Source organism: Alternaria atra, assembly GCF_907166805.1.
Source record: "Alternaria atra isolate CS162 genome assembly, contig: 21, whole genome shotgun sequence".
NCBI lineage: Eukaryota > Fungi > Ascomycota > Dothideomycetes > Pleosporales > Pleosporaceae > Alternaria > Alternaria atra.
In genome coordinates this window covers 4004899-4020799 of record NW_025091319.1, presented here as the reverse complement: position 1 = coordinate 4020799, position 15901 = coordinate 4004899, and the positions used below count along the sequence as shown (strand labels likewise).

General features: G+C 52.6%; 3 protein-coding genes across 3 annotated transcripts; 1 reads left to right on the top strand and 2 right to left on the bottom strand.

Moving 5' to 3' along the window:
* Window positions 1-5083: 5083 nt before the first annotated feature.
* ALTATR162_LOCUS1761 (uncharacterized protein) lies at window positions 5084-6320 on the bottom strand (the record flags this gene model as incomplete). The annotated part of the gene is made up of 2 exons (XM_043309359.1): window positions 5084-6038; window positions 6088-6320. The coding sequence occupies 2 exons, from the start codon at window positions 6318-6320 to the stop codon at window positions 5084-5086; spliced, it is 1188 nt and encodes a 395-aa protein (XP_043165294.1).
* Window positions 6321-12188: 5868 nt separating this feature from the next.
* Window positions 12189-13867, bottom strand: ALTATR162_LOCUS1760 (uncharacterized protein; the record flags this gene model as incomplete). Its single annotated transcript, XM_043309358.1, has 7 exons — window positions 12189-12215; window positions 12276-12300; window positions 12397-12677; window positions 12766-13394; window positions 13467-13519; window positions 13573-13774; window positions 13828-13867. 7 exons carry the CDS (start codon window positions 13865-13867, stop codon window positions 12189-12191), a joined length of 1257 nt encoding a protein of 418 aa, XP_043165293.1.
* Window positions 13868-14340: 473 nt separating this feature from the next.
* On the top strand, window positions 14341-15845 carry ALTATR162_LOCUS1759 (uncharacterized protein; the record flags this gene model as incomplete). The annotated part of the gene is made up of 2 exons (XM_043309357.1): window positions 14341-15279; window positions 15372-15845. The coding sequence occupies 2 exons, from the start codon at window positions 14341-14343 to the stop codon at window positions 15843-15845; spliced, it is 1413 nt and encodes a 470-aa protein (XP_043165292.1).
* Between the last annotated feature and the right edge of the window lie 56 nt (window positions 15846-15901).

Here is a 15901-nt window from a genome sequence, read left to right as displayed (position 1 = left end):
TGAGGGGGAGGAACGCCGCTGCAGATGACGATATGTATGATTACGAGCGTAATACGAACTCGAGGACGCCCAGTGGGGACAATCAGACGATAGATCATGTATCCCAGGAAGACTAGATGCCCTTCTCGCGCGAGAGTAGTGGGAATCAATCGCTGTCCCTCTTATCGTTTTTGAGCCTGCGAAAGCGTGGATTGACAGGACAGAGTGCTTTGGTGACTGCTAAAAAAGTCTTGTCCCAACGTGCGGTGATACCTAGAAGGCACTACGGCGTCCTCGAAGCGTGCGCCTTGCTCCTGTGAACCTCTCACATGTATATTCGAATAATGCGGAAGAAGCATGGTTTACAGCACATTCTAGACCGCATGGCCCTGCTTTTGCTACTCTTTTCGTGCCTTCCAAATTGATGATGATGACTACGCTCGTGGATTGAGACATGCTGACCTAGTATCCGTCCAAGCGCTGATGCAGCGCTCTGGAAGACCGGCCTGTATTGGAAGTGCGCAGCGCCTCCGACTACGAGTGACAACTACTAAAATGTAGGCGCTGTCGAATCCTATCAAGTTAGCGATTTTGAGGTATTTCTCAGAGGTACGAAGCACAGCGTCGTCGCGTTGCATTGTGGGTTTCGGATGAACTCCATATTTCGCCCTCGAGCCTCCACAAAGGGAAAGCCTTCCTCCCATCTTTTCCTATTCAGATCCTAGCCAGTACCGCAATCTTCGACCCCACAGTTCCTCTATCAACCTCGCTTTCAGCCACCGGAACTTCATTTTCGCGCAACACACATTGCCGTGTCTCAAGCTACTTTGGAGACGAGATCGCCGAGCCAGATGCAAAGCCGTTATTGACCCCACAGACCCTTAAGGCCCTGCACATGGATATAATTGAGCCGCAAATCAATACAGAACCATGCATCAGCTTCTCCGCGCTACCATTTTGGGGTAAGTGTGTGTCCAAGGGAATGAATCCAACACGGTACATATCGCGGTAGTATTGACCCGCACGACCGTTAGTGGCGTGGTACTTCGCCCGAGGTACCAGTCATGTCCCTAATTTCTCCGGCTTCTCTCAACAACAAAGAAAAAGGGACTAGAATTCTTCCGCGTTTGGACCCGCGGTATCTCGGACCGGCATAATTGCGCGTCTTAACTTGTCTGGGGAAACAACTCGCTTGCATAGCTGGAAAGCTGGAGAGGTTCGAGGCCATACATGTGTGGCGTGGGGGTCAGTTTCACATGTCGGAGGACTGTGATATGCTGGGGATCGTGTTGAGCTCCGAGGTGGTGAGAGTTATGCAAATGATGGAGATCTGACGACATGCAGGTACCTCAACAATATGCAGCGTCTTAATCTCTACAGCTTGCAGAGTCTTAGCAGTAAATTGCTTGGGTAGCGACAGACGTCGTTATCGTGTCACCGTCTGACCATCTCGGACCACCGACATGTCGTCCAGAGATACTTTGGTACATTGCCCCGCCTCAATCAATTCGAAGGAGTAGTTACGTGCACGTATGTATATGAGCAACACGTGCAATCTATCCGACTTGCTGCTTTACTCCCGGGTATCTGCGACATTGGTCGGGTAAATACCCATCTAGATTAAACCTGTATGTATAGCGCTGCGCGTTGATGCATAGGAGAAATCCGCTGTCAAGATAAGGAAATGTATAGTGGTGGGAGCTAATCGAGTGTGTGGTGTTGGATGCACATGCGATGCGCGTTCGCTTAGAGTAGTGCTGCACTACGGTGACGCGCATGTGGTCTCGCAAGACTCCGGAGACAGCTGTTGCCTTGTCTATCGTCCACAGCATGTGAGAGATATGCTGCGTCATCATGGAGTCAGACTAAGACTCGCGATCGTGACATCTAGCGCCATTTGGTGTTGGGACGGAAGCGTAGTGTCCTTATGTGCGGCTTGGTGTCGGTAGATATGGTTGTTACGGGCTTACGGATCCGCGTTGTGCAAGACAGTGATATCAGGGTGTCGAGAGTGCTCCGCAGCGATGCGCAACGCAGGAGCCGTCTGTCATCGTGTTGGAGACGTATCCTCAACTCACATGTTAGACCATTGGATGGTTCACGAACCAGCGGTCAAAGCTGCAAGACATCTGTGCATCGCCCTTGCGCAGGGCCTCGGGAGCAATTTATATTACCGTCTAGACAGAACTGATCTGCGGAATAAAGTGTTTGCGCGGACCTGGTTGCGGTCGCTTAAGCACATTACCAGTAGCCCGGTACGGCGCAATGTTGGATTTAAATGAGAAAGCATTGTGCTAGATTTTGCATCTCGTATGCTGTGCAAGTGCGGGGGTCCTCAACAGGTACTTTGGAAACCATATTTTAGACACTTGACAGTAATCCTGCCCCTGCATGGGCGGAGGTGAAGTCAGAAGAGGAAATGTGATGTCGCGAACGTGCGACGAACATTCGATGGCGGCAGTTAACACGATGCAAGGACGGATGGAGAAACATCGGCGCATACGACCGAGACTGAAACTTCACCTGCGTGGGTTCGATAATGGGAGCGCGATTCGAAAGAATATGTTTAGTTAGTTCGGTTCTTCCTTTGAGCCGCATCGGATCGGAAAGAATGCCGATTGCGACGGTGCTAGTCGTGGTAAGCCTCCGACGACATAAGACGGTGCTCTGACGTTACGCGGAAACCCAGCCGTTTCGGGAAGCATATGCGCTGATCGAGATGTGGAGAAAGGGTCCCCCACAGTCCACGACGCTGTGTCCTTCCTTCTGACTGGTGCAATTTCTACCGGCAAAACTTCGTTCCTAGACTCGAGTACTTTTCAGTGATCCGCCTCTAAGAGAGACCATGTACGTGACTCGCATATCGCCAGCCTTATCCGCCGCGATTTCCTGCTCAGGCAGGTCCGCAGTCGCCAGTGTGGAGACCCCGCAAGTAAGCGATTCTGGTACAAAGGATGGATTCGCGGCCTGGATGGCCGGCTCTAGAAGCTCGCTAGACGCCCTTTGCTTTGCGATCCCGAGTCAGCAAGCAAGGGGCGGGAAGGCTTGGTAGAATATGGTATTTGTCCCGCCGGCTCTGTTGTCTGGGGTGAATAGACGACTACCCTCGGAACCGGTTGCTGCTAATGTCGCGCGGCTGGCATGGAAAGATGCTCCGTCAGCTTAGACGCATTTGTGGGACGGAAGTATGCTCTCCCCTTTGTCCTGCGTTATCCTTGCTTTTTTGGGGCTGACCAGAAGAGGGGCGGATCTATCTGCCAAGTGAACACTGGGGGGAAGGCGTGCGAGTTAAGAGGCCACGATGTTCAGACGTGAGCAGATTGGCGTCAACTTCCGTACTGGGTGACCCACGGCGGAGCTACGTTCGATAAGTCGTGGGATGTGCCGCAGTCGCATGGTGGTGCTAAAGCTGCTTGTCAACTTCATCCCGTGGTGTAGTGTCGCTCTTTGATTGCGGCGCGATAGCCTTTTGCGTCTTGTCGGGTTGATTGCAGGTCTCTTGTTATTCTCTCGCAGGAGTGATGGTACACACATACGTGTGTATCTTCGCTTCGCACCCGCCGGCCCGACATTGATCAGACGCCGCAATATCTAGCGCTCAGCCAGCGGAGAAGATCCCGCCAGACCTGCCGATTCGCACACTCGAGACTTTGAGATCGTCATCGCTGTGGAGTAGTGACGGCGCTGCTGCGCTCCAGTCCGGGGTACATGCCCAGGTGTACCAGAGATGATCGTCTCAATCAGCCGGCGGGAAATAGTTGTAGCGAGCGAAGACAGGCTGTGAGAGTTTCGCGCTTGCAAATCCGAGACAATCAGTCTGACGAGTCGCTCGGACGCCTGTCGAATCGCATAGATTCGCAAGGAAGCGCGGCGTCTGCCGATGGACAAGTCGCGATTCGTGCTGTGGTGAGGACAAGAGATAAGCCAGCACGATTCGATAGATCCTCGCAAGGATGGCAGGCAGCCAAAGGATCTCGGAAATTGCCAACGTCGTCGCTTCTGTCCATTTAGAACCAAGGCGCCTTCCGGTTTCGGACTTTGACCATGAAGCATTGGAAGCGCCACTTTTGTTGCGTGTGCCACGTACTCCACAGTCTGACTCCTCCCCTGCTGCCCTGTTCCGTGCTCTCCGCAAAAAAACTCTTTTAGAGCTCTTGTGTCATCGCTCTGCTAGCGCCAGTGCCGCAAGGTGTACCATAATTGTCATGGGCTGGAGCTTATCACACGCAATGCGGAAAAGGACAATAATAGCTATTAGCTGCTCACATGAGATGAGCGATCAAATGAAACATGTCTGAACGTTGTGTGTGTGGGTGGGTTCCCTCTTCTCTCACCGCATCTTCGCTCTACCTCGTCCGGGGTAAGGCACCTCGCGTAGAAGAAGATCGCGTTCGGCACAGTGTGGTAGTACCAGACAACGGAATGTGGGGAAATATCAGCTTCGGTTGCGTGATGCTCGTCTGATCCGTGTCTTCAGATCTGTTTGTTGGTGTACCAGGGGAGCAAGAAAACTTATCTGCGGGGAAAGACTCAGCGTGGTGGTTGGTTGTGGTGTGGAGAGATTAGGTAGATAGGCCACAAAATCCCAGCGTTCCGGATTGATGCAAGTATACCCTGCGAATGATTCTCGTTGCTTGCATCACAAGGGTGCTAAATCACGTCACGCATAGCGACATACTTCGCCATAACATAACCATCTCGTAATCGCACTTTTGTACGCGCGTGGGTGTGAAATAAGTGTGGATTGGTGTTTGCAATTAAGCGCTAAGCTGAGGGTATGCTGTCTAATCTGCTCTGCACTGCCAATAAGCAGGCGCTTCCCTCGCAACAGCCTGGCCAACAAAACAGGGCTGAGTGGAACATATACAAGATTGCGAATCGCTAGATGCGGCCTCGCGGGGTATTGGATCCGACAAAACAGTAAGAAAAGTCTATCTGGGTGGTGGGGCCCGCAATGTAACAGGGAATCGTGATATGCCGCAAGCATTACCCCTCATGAAAGTTTGTCCATATCTAATCTCATCGCTTGCTAACGTGAATGACGGAATGCAAAAATGCTGACAGAGAACGCCGATGCCATGCTAGTTGAGTGGAGTTGAAAGTTTTAGTTGCGATGTGACAGGTCTTCGCCAGCTAACGAGGGGGTCGCCGAGGAGTTGCCGGAAGAAAAGCCGCTATTACTCGGGCCATTGAGGAGATCTTGAACGGCAACCTTGGGTACTTGCGGAACCGGCAGTTTGCGCTGAGCGCCCTCGGGTTTTGAGATAATATCCCCTATGCGCAATCCAGAGGATTGGCTAGGTACGTAGGGCTGCTCCCGATCTGTAGATGGCTCCATTGGTGCGAGAGCCGGTACGAAGTTCTGATTTAAACTCAAATGACGTAGATGAGGAAGCTGAAGATCGTTGAAGCCGTGCGGGCGTAATCTTGGTGAATGCGCAGGAGTTGCGAGCGGGGTGTGGTCTGGAGTGGGACTGCAGGAATCGTGGGAGAAGGTTGGTGACGGCGGGGCAGTCGACGTCGGCGAGCCTGGTCTTGACTTCTTTGTCATCCTGTGCGAGTACGGGTCGTCATCCTCGTGTGAGTGAGATCTGGACATTGGCTGCGACGAGTACGCATACTGTGAGAGACCTGGCAGTCGGCTGGCGTAGGGGTGGTAGCCGCTGGTGATGTGGTGTCGACTTGAGTGCGAGTAGTGACCAGGACGCTGCTCTAGTCTTGAAGCTGCGTCTGCGAGCAAATCCATGGGGCGGGACAAACCGCTGGGGCTATTGCTGTTACTGCTGTTGAAGCCACCCTGGTGATACGCTGCCAGATCATTGCCCATGTTCGGCGAGTAGTTGGAGAATGAGTGAGGTGGCGACACATTTGGTGAGCCAAGCTGAGAGCCTGGAGCACTGCGAGAGATGGGCTTTGAAGGAGGAGGCATCATATGCGCAAGGCCAGAGCCGGGCTCCATAAGCCCAGCCTGGACCGCAGCTACAGCCGCCTGGTGAGCGGCGGCATGTTGCTGGCCTTTACCCCGGCGTGAATTGGGGTTGTTGTGTATCCTCGAGTGTCTGCGGAACGTTAGCTAGAACCTCACTAAATACTTTGGGTGCGACATACCGAGTAAGTTCATCGGAGCGAGAAAATCGTTTTGTGCAGCCTGGGAATGTGCAGGCATGGGGTTTCTCTCCAGTATGGGTGCGGATATGGCGTGTCTGGTGTTCCAGGCGGTGAAAAGCCTTATCGCAGAGGGGGCACTTGTAGGGCCTGGGGAGATCCTGTCGGGGCTCGTCCGACTGTTGCGGGGCGTTTTGCAGTAGAGGAGCCATGAGGCTCACGGTAGCAGTAGCCATGGAGGTTGATTGGGAAGTCGAAGTTGGTTGATGTTGTTGGAGATGGGAAGAAGTGTCCGGATTCAGCAGGTTGGCGAAACCTGTCGAGGCAGAGTTGGATTGCATGTGACCGAGGGTGAAAGTTGGGGAAGGGGGATGATGGGGGGCTCGGATATATGTATGGATCAACTAGGCGGGCGTGTGGGGGTCGACTGATGGCCGTCAGGGCTGTCTGTGCTGACGCGGGCGAGGATATGCCGGAGCAAGCGCAGAAAGAAACGCGGTGCGCCAATGCGGCTTGGCTTCCTTCGGGGGGCGCTCGAGTCGTGGAGACGTATCAAGAAATGCGGGCCCTTGAACGCTTGCGTGATGACTTGCGGAGAGGAGCGTGCAGCGGGTGCAAGGAGTTGCTGGAGCGAGACTTGAGTGCGTCGGAGGCCTTTTTTTGGGCGAGAGCGGGTGAGACGGGGGATGGGATGTGATGGCGCAGTACCTAGCGGAACTTGCCTTGGGCCGACGCTGGTTTTGATGGCTCAGTTTCTGGTGGAGCGGCGACACTTGGTTGAGCGCACGATGCAATTTGCAATCGTGAGAATTCTGCAGCTGAAATTTTGCAGCGGTGAGTGTCGGCGAGAGGTTGCAGGTGGCTACGTGAGGCTGTGTGGAGTGAGGGTACAGCGTGTCTGAGCAGTAGACCGGGGCCCCCAAACATGCGTGATGGTAGCAACAGTTCAAGTGGGCGTACGTGAGCAGAGTGAGGCAGCCGGGCGGCACGTCAGATGGTGCTACGTTGCTGCGGAGAGTGTGGGTGGGCTATGCTATGCGGTGGGAGTGATTGATGCCGCGAAGCTGGGGGAGACTGATAAGGAGACGGCGGCAGCGGGCTTTGTATGGGGTGCTGCAGACGTCACACATACATCTGGGGTTTGTTTGTGCTCCCACAGCTACGGCCGCGCCTTCCTCAGCTGCCATAGGTGCTCCTTCTCCTCGTGCTCCGGACGCCTCCGTTCCTGCCCTCTCGGCGTACAGGACGTGAAACGAGCCAGATAGACGCCTACACTACAACACCACGTATAAGCAGCAGGACCACCACTGCTGCCAATTCACCCACCTCAGGGACCCACACATGCACGCCCCCAAATCCCGACGATGCACTGAGACATGTCTGCACTCACATTATCCCAGTCGTTCTTGACTTGTGCTGAGCACTTCAGCACATCTCCTCCACCCACTGGCCTTGTCAAATGGCCAATAACGCTCTCCAACACACACCTGATTTACCCACTGGCTTTGTTCGCGTTCCACTGCAGCCTGGGGGCTGATCCAAGGCGCCTTCATGGCTGTGGGGATCGATCAATTCCTGGGGTACGGCAAGCACAGCAGCCAACATTGAGCCACCATCTCCTCCCGAGACCCCTCGTTTCAATACCTTACGCAGCATCGCAATATCTCTCGCATCATCTACCAGCACATGCTTGGAGGGGTCGAGCCCCGTGCTACCAAGCCGGGCACCTTGCCTTACACTACGGGCCGCCTTCTATGCGTCTTCCCGGCCTGTGCACACACAAACTCAGATGAAGCTGAGTCGGTGAACCAACGCAGGGCGAGGGCGATCTCTGCCGAGAAGTGCCCAATACTGACGATGCATCGGCAAAAGGAAAACATGGCTTCACTATCAGCTCATACTGCGCAAGGGACTTTTCCAACTTTATCGCAGCCCCTCGGTGACTCGTGTTGGTCTCCGCCTCGGTCCCGCAGCCCATGTCCGCTGCTCGTTATCTCCAATCCGAGCCCTGTCCTACCCCTGTGCTTGGCTTTTCAGCAAATCGTGGGGGACTCTGCAACGGACCGGCTGTCCCGAGCATTATGACGCCCGCTTTCTTGGTATCGTTGCCTATGTGAGAACAGCTTCACTGCTCTAACCACGCCCCTTGGGGTCGCCGATACTTAGCAGAGCACTGATGCCAATGTTACGCTGCAATCTCAATTCGGGTCCGCTATTCTTATCTATTGTTCGCGAAATTTTTGAGTACTGCTAGTCTCTCGATAGCTCGCCCCGCTTTGGGGACGCTTCCTCCGAGCATACGCCTATGCCGAGCCGACAGAAATTTCTCGCGCCAGCAGGACTGTCTCTGCGATAAACGTGGCCTCGGAGATTCTCGGAATGTTTTGCGCTGGAGTTGGGGCTCCGCTGAATGCTACCTCGGTGACGTCTTAGCCGCTTCTGGACCTCCGATATGCAAGGTACGCCTTCGTGGAAGCTTTCATGGAAGCACTGTCCTTCCACACGTCATAGGTACTAGACCCGAAACTTCTGATTTATGCCGACATTATCCTACCACACGTTTCACATGTGAAGAGAACAGCAAAACGTTGACTGAGATGCAGTTTCATGGCTCGCTAGCCGATGTTTGTTCTAGTCTCCAGCCATGTGCGACAGTTGCTCGACGTCGGTCGGAACATAAGATCCGTCGACATTCCAATTCTTTCAGTGGAAGCTGTTCGTGCAGTGGGACTATTGCTGCAAAGGTTTTACCTTCTCGTCGCCCAACAGGATCTGACACCAGACTGGAGTCTTCAGGGTTTCTCTGGCCCATTATACTGACGTGTTTCGCAAATCTGGAAGACCACGTTACGCGTCAAAATCCGCTGTGCCCGATAATATCGGTTGATCCACGGTCGGACTCTGGGGCCCCGCACCGTTGACAGTGGCTCATGGACCGAGACGAGGCGACGGCGATCCAGGGGTTTCGTTTCGTTGACATCGCCACCTCATCAGATCTGATGTTCTCTGCCTAATCTTGCCGTAGTGACCTTGTCCTTCGTTACTCAATGTCAGGCTGTCGTCGTCGACGATGAACACAAGATTCAACACACGAACGACTCCATGCAGTCCGCCAAGCCTTAGTCGCAATCTCAATGCACAGATGGTGGAACGGCTTACGAATGCTGCATATTCTTTGGGATGTTGTATGCAGCAATAGCGAAATGGGAACTCTTTCAATACAGTTGCCCAGCACGAATGACTGCGTATGCATATGTCGAGCCTACGTCAGACGACCCTCTCCACGGGTCCGCAAAACGATCGTCCTTGCGACACGCAGCCACCGCGCTCGACAAACTCAATACTTGTCTTCTTACAAATATTGGACGCGAGACTAGCCCACACTCTCCAGGCATTAACGCATCACAGTAATCCATTATCACCTCCTCATAGATCTTCGCAGCTACGATCGTAATCTCTGGGGACAATCAATCGGATGCGGTCCGCGGATGAAAGGATAGTGTGTCGATCTGCCTCTAGCCCCGGGGAGATTCTCGTCGTGCCAGGATGATCGCAACTTCTAAGACCGGGATAACATAGATTATACTAGAATCATCGTGAACCCCTCAGCTGTATAGTGATCATCCCCAACACGAAAGACAGTTCATGGCGGAGCTTTCCAGGCGCGAGACGACCGGAGAAGGTTGTCACCGAGAAAATGGGTCATTTTGTGGTCGTGATCATATGACTTACAGACCTATGATGTCGGTAGTTCCCGGCTTGTTTCCTCGTTATCTCATGTGTAGGAGGCACATGAAGTCACACGAGAGAAAAGCTATCTCGGATCTGCATGGTGACTTGTCTTAGTGCCCATGATTGCACTGGTCCGCGCAGCGTAGGATTTCATTTCATGCCTGAGTTGTCATGCAAGCGATCAATTTGACGTCAAAGAACGGTACAGGATGCATTCGACGCACCGGGTATATCAATGTGCTTACTAATAGCAAGGGATGTAAAGTCAGCCAGCAGAAACATACGTGTCTAACAACCTTGCTATCGAGCTTGTGCCCCAGCTTGAAGCTGAGCAAAAGCACCTGTATAAGAGTCAATATGATTATGCAAATAACAAATGATATGTAAATGCCTAGTGTACAAGGTGTGGATGTAGAAAAATATGCAGTTTGTATGCAGACTTGGTGAACTCTATTGTAGTAACAACACGGATACGGACTAGTGTTTGCATGAGCAAACATGACTATGCATTATACATACGCATGCTCTACTTCCCACATTAATCGAGAAGGAAAAAAATGCTCTGACGAGTACAGTAATGAAGATAACATGTTTTACAATACGAGAAAGATATTGTTTTTGAAACAAGCCTACAAACCATGTAGAGTTCTGGCTCCTTCCTTGTATGTCACTGTAGCTTTTCAAACGCTTCATCCCAAGTCCCATATATTCTGGACTTGGAAACTGCAAAGTCATGAGACATCATAAAATGACCAGGCGTTTCAGGTCTAAGTGTTTAATGTGTTTTCTTTGTGGGTTGCTATCAGTGGTTTCGAGCGGACGCGCAGAAAGGCCATACGGGCAATCATGTCATGTCTCAACTCTCCAAGTATATACATGGACGACTTATTTCACGTGTAATTACTGTTATAAAACATCGTTCAGACATCAGGGTGCTCATTATAGCGACACTAGTCACTAACATCGTCTTCTCATGGTTGAAGCCCACCATAACATGCATCACGCAAAACAACGTACGATACTAGCCTCCTCACACTCCCTTTTGCCTCTATTGTCACACTCGGATACCATCAACCGATCTGTAATCCTGTTACGTACGCATACCTTCCTCCTTCAGACCTCCTTCCACAATCGAAGGCACAACACCGCGCCGAATCTCCAAACACCAACATCAGGATCAACATCATGATCCCCACATCAGGCGTCCAGGCGAAGCGAAGGTCTTCCTTCATAGGCGGCTCGGCTCCTAGTATACCGAAGGATAGTCGCCAACTAGGGCCGCAAATGCCGTCTCTTTCACGCAACCTCCGCCTCGGTCAAGGCAAGAGATCAGCAGTGGGCAGCGAGGAGTAGTGCGTTTGTGGAGAAGCGTGGGGAAGGAGTGACATTTCAAGGCTAATGCTCTGGTTGTTGGTGGAGCCGATGGTATGCGTTGAAGCTGTTTCTGCTTGGTTCGAGGATGGTGTAACAGATACTGATAATTGTGGAAAGATTGGATGTACATCTCTTGTGGAGTTCATGTGGCTGATCGGCGGTGAGAAAAAAGATCTAGATTTCATTTAAATACGCGCTCTTCGCGACAGAGCAGTGTATCGGGCGTTCGCTTGTTGCGAAGTCCGCATCGACGATAGGTACTTCCCCGGTGAATTCGTGTAGTATGTTGTGCGCCCGTGGGGTAGTCAAGTGCCATTTGTATAAGTGGCTTGCTATGATACCGTCGCCACACCTTCACAACCTGCTCTTGCGGTCTTCTCCTATCATGTTGTCAGGTGGTCTCACCATGTGTGCGTCCACATGCATCCGGGACTTAGAACGATCAAGTTTGTGGAAGACCCCCCACGCCCGGTCGACACACCAACCCCGCTGACCCCGGACTCGCGAAGCGTCAACCCATCATCATCCAAAAGAAGCATGACTTTTGCCGGTGAGAAACCCAGGGCTTTGGGTCTGCGGGCGCTTCCCCGATCCCTGTGCGCAGCTCGTGTGCACCGGAGCTCTGGGGTAATGCATGCACGTGTGAAGGCTGATAGGATTCGTATTGTGGATTATGGACTTGCTTTTTGTTGCTTTTCGTGGATACCGCTAGTGTGGCGACGACACCCCCAAGGCACTGCGTCTAGACTTGCTCGAGGGGATGACGATTGCGGAGCAAATCTACCGCCGGAAGAATACGTACATGGCCGAGCTGAATTATGCGAAAAGGAGAATACTGGACCGTGACGCGGAGACGTACCTTGTTGCTGATGTCAGAGCGCTTCGAATGCGGGCGGGTTGATGCGGAGACGGGGTGTGGGTGTTCTCCATTCCGGGGTGTCTGGACAACCCCACACGGCTGAATAGCGAAACCTGTCCCGTGGGCCGTGAGCCCTGTATCATCGGTCTGAACGCGAGATCTCCATCTTGATTGGGAGCTTTGTCAGTTTGCGTATCTTGTCCATGAAGAGCAAGGAGAGACATACGAGCTTACCCCGGATATAAGCAGAGCTTCTCTGGTAAGCAACGCGCGTCGCGACGAAGCAAGGACATTGCGGAACTTGGCTTCAGCCGAAGTGTAGAGTGTATTCATCCTTTTAGAATCACACTGTAGATGTGCGTGTCACCTTCTTCTTGTGGCCCTCTGCGACGACATCTAGGCGAGGTCCTACAGCGTCGTCTTCACTAACGGGTGCTTCATCCATCAACAGCCCCTCAGTGGCAACTTCGTCCTCTTCGATCCAGCCATAGAGGTCGTCGGAATTTGGTTCTGCAGCGACATACTCGTCAATCTCGGCGAAGGATCTTTTGGGCGGTCTATCTTCTATTGGGACAAACAGGGGGGTTGTAATATCGTCGGTTGCTACGTTCATGTCGCAAAGACCAACCTGTATAGCGTCAGCGGGAGATCACTACATAAGGGTGTTTGAGCGCATCTTGATAGATGAAGGCTCTATGGGTAGTATATTAACGCACATGGCCGATGGTGAAGGGTACCACGTTGCCCACACCCCCTTCTTCTGTAAGAGCTACACCATTCGCCTTGACCAAGCCAGCAAATCGGGCTTTCTGCATTCTGTCGGCGTCTACCTTGCTTTTGGCTTTCCCGTGCCGGAGCCAGTCTCTGAAGAGAACCAGACGAGTGGAAATGCCGTTCTCCCATTCAATCCCAGAGATTGCCGGTACTAACAATGCGCGCGAAGCACCACGGATGCGTGTGATGGTCTGGCTTGTGACTAGTAGTGCGATGTCGTGCAGCGCAGTGAACCTTGTGAAGGCGGCTATCAAGTCGTTGATGACAGTGTATCGACGTCCTGCAGCCCATCGCGCCTGGTCAGTTTTATTCCTGGGCATGCGATCGTCGACATTGCGTGGATAGGCGTTATCGACGAGGGTTGCGAGAGAGTCTACGACGACCAGGCTAGTGTTTTGCGGGGGAAAGGCAGCGGGCGCATGCACAAAGAGTGCTAGGAGATGTGCAAGCGTTGGCACAGGGAGGTAGTGGAAGTGGCTGCGCAGTTCGTCTGAGACCACGTCAGGCGCATCGGGGCGTGAACTGAGGATATCCTCGACGCGGTGCTTGACTAGAGGCGCGCAGGCAGCATCTGTAAGCAATTAGTCCTCGTACACAACAATCAAACACGCCGACCCCTCAACCGTAGACGGCATAGACATACCGATCCATACTACTCGCTGGCCCTCGCGCAGTGCAGATACTGCAGCCTGTATCCTTGATGCCTTCAGTCATCGTCTCCCTTGAAGCCGTGACGCGGGCACATTTACCCAAATGCTGTCTTGCCGACTCCTGACGGGCCGAAGACCTCAGTCACCTTCCCGCGCATGTATCCACCCGAGACATCATGGCCCGGTAGGCTCGGCGGGGAAAGGACCTTGTCGAGCTGCGTTATGCCCGTCGATACAGTGCGAGCTCCGCGGGCATGGAGGCTTTGGAGGGCTTGTGATGCCGAGACAGTGGGCAGTCTATCTATCGTGGTGTCAGCGTGTCAATCGATATGCGTGAAAGGAGCAATTGCGTACGCGACGAGGGGGGGAGCTGTGATGCTTGCTGGCTAGCCATGGTGTGCCGTCACTTGCGATTCAGTCTCAGCGGGTTGAATTAGTGGTGCAACAGTCTCGTGATCTCGCGTTCACGCGCATGACGTTTCGCGTTCCTTTACGTGTCCTGTGCGCAACGGGGTGGAAGACATGTGTTAGGTAAAAGATACGTGGTGGTGTTCGAGGAACTTTGTCACGAGCGAAAGCGAACCGCGGTTCATGACTCGCACCATCTCCTCACTTCGTTGTCCCAAGCCTTCTTCCCATCGCACTCATCCTGCATCAAGAGAGTGTACGGCGACACGACCTCGAACCATCTGGTCCTTCATACTCATACGAGAACACCTGCCTTCTGTGTCCTAGCGTCGACGAAATTGCTTGGGTTTATACCTTGGCAAGTTCTCACGATAAGAGCTGTGTCCTCAGGCTTCCATCTCTCTTACGAACACGCGACACTTTCATTTTCCGGAGACGGACGTGAACGTCTACGACAGCATGGCGGAAAATGTTGAGCAAATGCTCATTGCTGCGGACGGAATACTTAAAGAAGCGGGCATCAACATATCACTCCAGGCAATCCTCCTCACGACAGTATCATGTATCGCCCCTGTGATAGTTTTACTCGTTCTCGCCGCCCTCAAAACACCGAAATCACTACCTTCGCCAGCTGGTTGCAGAAAACTGGGACTCCGAGGACGCAGTAACCTGGAAGACCAGTACTCGAAAAGATATGCAAAGGGCGGCGACCCCACCCCAGAGAAGCCATGGACGGTGAAGGCACTCTTTGTTTACCCGCTCAAGTCAGGTGCACCTGTCGAATTGGATAAGAGCGATATCGATCGTACAGGACTGAAGTATGATCGCCAGTTCGCTCTTGCCCAACAAGTTACGAGCCTGCCTACGCTTGACGGGAAGGTCACAAGTGAATGGCACTTCATGACCCAAAGAAAATTTCCTCGCCTTGCCAAAGTCGAGACTGAAGTTTGGGTACCTGATCCATCAGCAAGAGGCTACAAAGAAGACGGAGAATGGGTGAAAAGCGATGGATGCCTGGTAATCCGTTTTCCTTTTTCTCCCGACACCGATTTCACTATGGAAGGCTTGATAAACTACGGAAAGATCATGTTGGCGAGATTGAGCCGAAAACCGGAGCCGACGCTGGAGTTCAGAGTACCGTTCAACCCCTCGCAGGAGAGGATCAAGAGCAAGGGATATCGGAATGAAGTTTTGCGTATCTGGAAAGATAGCCCAGTAGCACTCAATGTTAGCTCGGAGATTGATCGTGAGATGTTCGAGAAGCTGAGGTATACACTCGGTGCGGCAAACCCAATTGCGCTGTTCAGAATTGACACGAATGCGTATCGAGAGGTACACAAATGCGCGCCCAAGAAGGAGGACGTTGGATTTGAGACGGTCATCGGAATGCATGACTCCGTACGTATGGACCTTTTCAGCAGTCATATCCTCAAACCGCCCGCGAACATCTTGAAGATCATACACCATGCTTATCATTAATTACTTGGCAGTACCCAATCCATATTCTGAATCTCGCCTCCGTCCACGACGTAGCATCTAAGCTTCCCAACCTCTCTTCCGATTTTGGGGAAATCTGGCAGAGGCATCTTACTCTCCTCGACGCCCTGCGCTTCCGCGCAAACATCTACATCACAGGCCCTCCTGCTTTTGCCGAGGATGACTGGAAGAAGGCAAAAATTACCTCATCCGATTCTACATCCTCCTTAGACATGCACATCTCCTGTCGCACAACAAGATGCAAATTGCCAAACGTTGACCCAAAGACCGCTGTAGCCGACAAGAACGAGCCATTGACCACACTGAGGAGTTACAGAATCATCGACGAGGGATCTAAAAATGCTTGTTTGGGTATGCAAGTCACGCCATTGGATGTGGGGGCCGTCGCAGTAGGCGATAAGATTGAAGTGCTAGAAATTGGAAAGCATTTGTTCGATGGAGGCAAAGGAAAGAAGGTCGATGGTTGAGCAGTCTTCGGGGCCTGGAGGAGACGAAAGCTCATTCCCAGTAAGAAAAACTAAAC